The sequence below is a fragment of the Hyalella azteca genome, unplaced genomic scaffold (genome assembly GCF_000764305.2).
Source record: "Hyalella azteca isolate HAZT.00-mixed unplaced genomic scaffold, Hazt_2.0.2 contig14111, whole genome shotgun sequence".
NCBI lineage: Eukaryota > Metazoa > Arthropoda > Malacostraca > Amphipoda > Hyalellidae > Hyalella > Hyalella azteca.
This window is the reverse complement of record NW_025944007.1, coordinates 84,827-92,104: the sequence shown is the minus strand read 5'-3', so window position 1 is coordinate 92,104 and position 7,278 is coordinate 84,827. Positions and strand designations below refer to the sequence as shown.

The window sequence follows — 7,278 nt, the reverse complement described above, 5'->3', positions numbered from 1 at the left end:
CGTTTTCTATGAAGATAGGATTTTTTTGTGGACTATTCTTGCTTTTAAAAGGGGAACGATAACGTTTTCTATGAAGATATGAATTTTTGTGGACTATTCTTGCTTTTAAAGGGGGAACTATAACGTTTTCTATGAAGATAGGATTTTTTTTGGACTATTCTTGCTTTTAAAAGGGGAAACGATAACGTTTTCTATGAAGATAGGATTTTTTGTGGACTATTCTTGCTTTTAAAGGGGGAACTATAACGTTTTCTATGAAGATAGGATTTTTTTGTGGACTATTCTTGCTTTTAAAAGGGGAACGATAACGTTTTCNTTAGTTGGTTGCGGCCCCGGCCATCAGCACCGGCCCGGCAGGTTAGTTGGTTGCGGCCCCGGCCATCAGCACCGGTCCCGGCAGGTTAGTTGGTTGCGGCCCCGGCCATCCGCACCGGCCCGGCAGGTTAGTTGGTTGCGGCCCCGGCCATCAGCACCGGCCCGGCAGGTTAGTTGGTTGCGGCCCCGGCCATCCGCACCGGCCCGGCAGGTTAGTTGGTTGCGGCCCCGGCCATCAGCACCGGCCCGGCAGGTTAGTTGGTTGCGGTCCCGGCCATCCGCACCGGCCCCGCAGGTCAGTTGGTTGCTTCTCTATTATGAAATAATAGAGAAATTAATATGATAAAAATAACTAATAAAAAAATGAAATAATATGATAAAAATAACTATACAAATATTATTAATCAAGTTTTATTAAGTATTATATATAGAGTCAAGTTATATTATTTTTCCTATTCAAAAATATGTTTCTTTAAAATCAAAAAAGGTTATTAAGTAGCATATAGCGAGTTTAGCGATATTATTTTCTTATTCAAAATTACGTTTCTTTAAAATCAAAAGAGGAGCTTTTTCTTTACACATTTGTTGCATTACATCCCACACCCTAATTCTTTAAATGTCATAAAAAATAAATGAGATTTTAGCCGGTGTGCTAAAAATGTTAAGACTTTTTTTTTTGAGCCATTTTCTCCAACTATATTTATAAATTTGTAAACTTTTTCTTTATTCTTGGTGTTTTGACAGCTAATACTTGTTACAATTATTAATATGTCTAATTAAAATGTAATATACATATTTTTAATATATTGTTGTTAATTACATTACTTTATTAAATATCAATAAATATCATCATTATATTAAAATTAGGGATATTATAAAATGTGAATGAATAATAATAATAAATAAATATTTCTCCCCAACAAATATTATCAATATATAGAAATTAATAATATTTTAAAATGTGACTGAATTATATTAATAAATAAATATTCTTCCCCAGGCTGCCCCAAGCTGCTGGTCCCCCCTGGGCTGCACCACCAGCAGGCCCTCCCCCCCACCAAGCCCCAGGACCTTCCCCTCGACTACACCAAAGAGGAGGAGCCTGTCCTCCTCAAGACCGGGGAGGGCGCTGAGCTCCAGGTTGGGGAGTAGAGACATCCCCAGGCTGGGGATTAGGGTCATCCTCCCTAGGGTGGGGATTAGGGTCATCCTTCCAAGGTTGGGGATTAGGGTCAGGTTGGGGATTAGGGTCATCTTTCCCAGGTTGGGGATTAGGGTCTTCCTCTCCAGGTTGGGGATTAGGGTCATCCTCCCCAGGTTGGGGATTAGGGTCATCCCACCCAGGTTGGGGATTAGGGTCATCCTCCCCAGGTTGGGGATTAGGGTCATCTTCCTCAGGCTGGGGATTAGGGTCCTCCTCCCAGGTTTGGGATTAGGGTCATCCTCCCCAGGTTGGGGATAAGGGACATCCCCACCAGGTTGGGGATAAGGGTAATCACCGAGCTTGGGGAATAGGGTAATCCCCCCATGTTGGGGATTAGGGTCATCCTCCCCAGGTTGGGGATTAGGGTCATGTTGTTATTTGGGGAATGAGGTCATCTTCCCAAGGTTGGGGATTAGGGTCCTCCCCAGGTTGGGGATTAGGGTCCTCCCCAGGTTGGGGATTAGGGTCATGTCGTTGTTTGGGGAATGAGGTCATTTTCNGACCGTGAAAGTATATTCAATATTTTTCATCGTTCATTCTGAATATATTCGTTTTGTACATCAATTATTCTGTATATCAATCATTTGTTTGTTTCCCCTTAAAAGGTCCGGAAGTAAACTATTATTTATGTTCAAACAGGGCATCATTCATTTTATTACCATTTATGCGTGTATCATTCATTCTGAATATTCATTCAGTACTCGTACTTCACTTGTATGTTTCCTCCACACAAGGTGCGGAAATACAGCGTCATCGACGACCTACACAGAGGGCGCTTCTCGTGTGTGGGGCGCCGAATCTGTGTATCATACAATCTGTACATTCTTCATTCTGTATTTCCCTCATTTGTATGTTTCTTCCAAACAAGGTGCGGAAATACAGCGTCATCGACGACCTACACATCATACAATCTGTATATTCTTCATTCTGTATTCTGTTGTCGGGGGTTGACATACTGACTTTCCTGGGCAACCGTAACGAGTACTCAGAGCAGCTTGTGGCAGTACTCATCACCCAAGTGAGTCATGGTGCGGTAGTGAACTTTGTGCAATGGTTGTGGCATGTGGTATTATAGTGGCGTCTGACCATACTTCATTCATTTGTTTCAATTATCCGTTGATATCATTGGTATCACATAACTTAATAATGGTTATTTTTATTATCATTTCATTATTACTATTATTATCACATCCCATCACCAATAACAATAACGTACATTGCAGAACTTTAAGACAACATATTCCATAAGTGTACTCATAGATAACTCGAACATTAGTGTAGTTTGGCATAAGTTCTTTAACACGTTGACTACCGATTGCTTCATCTTGTACATTATTTCATATTTGTACTTTTTTTAAGCAGGGTTGCCAGACGGTCATTTTTTCCGGACAAATTTCTGCTAACCTTTCCATTTTTTCCGCTAACTATTCAGTATTTGGAAATCACAAACCACAGACTATTGGGAAATCATTAACCATTGAGTCAAAAGAAATCAATAACCATTGACTATTAGGAAATCACTAGCTATTTAGGAAACCACCAACTATTTTCCACCCCTGCAGGTGCTGGATGGGTTGTCGTACCTGCAATGGCGCGGCATCTGCCACCTGGACCTGCAGCCTGACAACCTGGTGCTGGCGTCCGCTCGCTTCCCGTCGGTCAAACTCGTGGATTTCGGCAGCGCGCACAAAGTTTGTGCGTCTGGCACCAGCGTGCCCGTCAACGGCCTCACGGACTACATCGGTGGGTGTAGGCGATTGTAAATATTTTATGTATATATATATATATGATATTATTGTTATCATCGCAGATAAGAGCAAATTCTGTTTATCTAATGACCCTCAAAAAGCCTTGATGGGTCTCTGTTATCTCAAAGACCCTTAATTTTTTTTGAAAACTACAATAAGCCAAATTAAGACATATGCTTTTCGCATTTTACTATTTTTTCTGTTTCCTTTTCTCTTCAATGAATATTGCTTCATTGACATGACTGTTCATAATCGCTAATGGATATATTTTTCGGCTTATGAATATATTTTATTCTATTGACGTACGACAATTGGCTCCATTGCTATGACAACATGAGACTTCATTCTTGTATAAACGCTCCACTTTGAGAAATTAGTGACACTCGTGTTCATAATGTACGATAACTTGAGACTCCGAATGCATCTAATTTATCTATGTACGACCTTTTGACAATAATTTCATATATTAATGCTCGTGAGCATAATGTACGATAACTTGAGACTCTATAAATACATCTTAATTTAGTGACGTACGACAATTTAAGACTAATTGCATATATTAACGCTCGTGAGCATAATGTACGATAACTTGAGACTCTATAAATACATCTTAATTTTGTGATGTACGAAAAGTTGAGACTAATTGCATATATTAGCGCTCGTGAGCATAATGTACGATAACTTTAGACTGTAAATACGTCTTGATTTAGCGACGTACGACAAGTTGAGACTAATTGCATATATTAACGCTCATGTTTCATTTTATTTCAGCCCCAGAGGTTCTGTTCGAGAACAAAGCTTACCCCAACACCGACATCTGGTCTCTAGGGGTCATCACTTACCTGCTGTTGTCGGGGGTCACCCCCTTCAGGGGGGATACAGAGGAGGATCGTAAATCCAACATCCAGTGCGTGCGGTACATGTTCGAGTGGCTGCCGTCCACTACCACGCAGGAGGCGACGCGGTTCCTCATGCTCATCTTCAAGAGGGACCCAAGGTGAGGCATGGGGTTACTCAAGTATTATTTTTTCATGAAAAGTTGAGATTCATTAAATATAAAGAGGTACCAAAACACAGGAAATTAAGGAATAATATTGGTCATGTGGTTGCCATGCTTAGATCTAATTTTTACATGAGTTAGAAAGTAATTCGGTAATTCACCCGAAATCAGAGAATTAATTGGGCATATTGTTAATGACGCAGTTCTTCGTCACCACACGAGCAGAGAGCAAATCTTGCACTGATTAGCCCATTTGCGGGACCAAACTGGGTCAGGATGACCCACGTAAGGGTAAAAGGAACTTCCCTTATCAAAATTTTGATACGGGCCCGAAGAAATAGGTGCAGCCTAGGAGTAGAGGAGCACATAAATCTCCATGTCCGCTTCGGCTCTGGGTTTGAAGCGATATGCTCTCTGTATGAGCTCTGTATGACTTGTCCAGACAACTCTTCTCATACTCTCTGGACACACTTGTCATGTGTCCTGACTGTGAATCGATTATAAAGTCGGAAAGGAGATTCTAACCAGAAACTTATACCAATTGGGTGACCAAGCAGACCCAGAATAACTTTGCGCCGAGCGTAGCGACAATTCGACCGAACACAAGCCGAATTTCGATAGGGTAGCTATTTGACAAATTCTCATTAATTTCTTTGAGTACATGTCGAAATTTCAAAAATCCTCAAGTAGTTAGTCAAATTTAAGGAATCGATTTGTGATATACAGACCCACACCGTCTCCTAACCCTGTTAAGGAAGAACTGAGTGCCCTATAACGAAGCTTAATTAACCCAATCTACATCCCATGTTGCGGTTGATTGGTGTCTCGTTCCCCAATTTATAAGCCCATATTCCATTTCACCATCTATATCCCATAATGCAGTTGGTGCCTTTGTCCTCCACTTCAAACAACCTGTCCACACCCCCTCCCCCTCTATATAATATTTTGCAGATGCTTTGTGCCTGTGTAACCTAACCTAACCTAACCTAACCTAACCTAACCTAACCTAACCTAACCTAACCTAACCCCCCTTTTACCCTCTTATTTACTCCCCCCAGCAAGCGCCCTGCAGTGGATGAGTGTCTCGAGCATCGCTGGCTGAACGAAACCGATTTCATGGTCAGGAAGAGGGAGCGCGCCCCGGTCCCAGCCAACAGAATTAGGGTGAGTACCCCCCATTGTCGGGGGAAAATGAGGATAAATGATGGGTGGCCCTGTGGTTACAGTTCAGGGCCCATAGTTTCAAAAAAAGTTAAGAGATCGTAAGTTCATCAGCCAATCGTTGACGGCCTTTCTAGCAAAATCCACCAATCATAGACAAGAAAATAGAGCGTAAGTACTTACGTTCACTTAGCGAATTTTGAAAGTATTGGCGCTGCAGAGAGGTGCGGGTTCGATCCCAGCTCTGTGCGCCAGTTTCTGGTCAGAATCAGCAAGGAGGCCGGGCGGTTAAGCACAGCAGAATTGTAGCAGTGAGATGCGAGTTCGAGACTGCTTTTAAAGGGGGAAACGATAACGTTTTCTATAAAGATAGGATTTTTTGTGCACTATTCTTTGCTCTTGAATTTTTAGTAAACTTGTGATTTAAGCAAAAAAGTGACATAAATTCTTTATGATGAGAGGAGAATAGAGCCTGCTGTTTGGAGGGTAGTAACGGGACGATTAAGCTTTACGACCTAATAAACGCTGAAAACGCTATTATATTATTATTATATTATTATTACGTTAGATGAGAGACTTCGTGAGACGTGGTGAGGACCGTGAAAACTTGGTATAAACCATGGCAAACTGACGAGGATCTTGGTTGCGTAGCACAAACTGTAGGAAAAGACGTCGCTTATTGGGGTTTAATTGTGAGAAAACCTTGTGAATCCCTGGAAAATGGCGCGAAGCGTAAAAAATAACGTAAATAGTTGAAAAATTGTGTGAATGGTTGTAGAAGAGCGTGAATAGTTAAGAATTAGAGTGAATTGTTTGAAAATAAGAATAAATCGTGGTAATGTTGTGTCAATCTCAGAAAAGTTGGGTGAATAGTGCGAATGTGGCGAACACTGACTGATTAGAGTGGTAGCTACAAGTAGCTACAAGAGTGTGAACGTTCGGAGTAGCGAGTGGAAAACGAAGAGGAGTGTTTGAAAATAAAATGTAACGTGGAGTAATAAAATGTCGTGAAGCGTGGAAAAAGTTCCGTATCGCGTGGGAAAGTGCCATGGATTGTGGGGGAATGTCATGGGGCATTAGAAAATGCTTTGGGAATAACGGATACGCGTTTTTGAACATAGGAAGAAAGATTATGGGTACTTTACCATGAATGGTTTCGTCTTAATAAATTAGGTTCTGATAAGTTTGAAGGATTTGATGCTGACAGTTTTAGAAACTTTATGAATTATAATTTCAGAGTAAATGATTATAAAAAATTTATATTATACTTTAAGAAAATTCTATAATATTCATATTAATTTTGGGTTTTTGGTCGTTCAATTCTTGGATCAAGATAAACAATTACGTTTAAAAATTTTATGATTTGGCTTAATGGAATGACATTTAATTTAGTTTGTTTGTGCCTCTATGTTGTTCATTACTTTAAAAAGTGAATATTCAAGGTATTTAATCATGTTACACAATAACGATTATAAATGGCTTTAAACGGTATCAAATGTCAAAAGTTTATTATTTACTAATTTCATCGAATAAATTGTATAAAAAGGAATATATTGTTCATACAAATAAAATTATTATTGGTGCAAAAACGTCATTGTCGTTTGAATAAATTTGGGTAACTGTTTCTATTGAATTTTATTTTGAACCCTGGGCAGAGGGGTAGGCTAGGTTGAGTTGGTTTAGGTTAGATTTAGTTAGGTTATATTAGTTTAGACTTCTGAAGCATGTCGCATATATTAGTCTGGGCCATGTAGCATATATTAGTCTGGGCCATGTCGCATATATTAGTCTGGGCCATGTCGCATATATTAGTCTGGGCCATGTCGCATATATTAGTCTGGGCCATGTCG

The 7,278-nt window shown here is 40.2% G+C and overlaps 1 protein-coding gene and 1 long non-coding RNA gene across 3 annotated transcripts in view; both read left to right on the top strand.

Annotated features, from left to right (window-relative positions):
• The first annotated feature begins 342 nt into the window (after positions 1-342).
• On the top strand, positions 343-2,332 carry LOC108669973. 2 transcript variants are annotated; one of them, XR_001930695.2, is made up of 3 exons: positions 343-357; positions 1,316-1,455; positions 2,254-2,332. It is a non-coding gene; the product is annotated as an uncharacterized LOC108669973 (long non-coding RNA). The 2 variants fall into 2 exon arrangements; XR_001930694.2 differs by lacking the exon at positions 343-357 and adding an exon at positions 494-526.
• A 37-nt stretch (positions 2,333-2,369) lies between these two features.
• LOC108669971 (obscurin) overlaps positions 2,370-7,278 on the top strand; it is a 6,850-nt gene continuing 1,941 nt past the window's right edge. Inside the window, exons 1-4 of the mRNA XM_047883957.1 lie at positions 2,370-2,537; positions 3,082-3,262; positions 4,039-4,264; positions 5,326-5,431. Of these exons, the coding sequence (XP_047739913.1) occupies positions 2,370-2,537; positions 3,082-3,262; positions 4,039-4,264; positions 5,326-5,431 (681 nt within the window). The remainder of the gene's footprint in view (positions 2,538-3,081; positions 3,263-4,038; positions 4,265-5,325; positions 5,432-7,278) is intronic.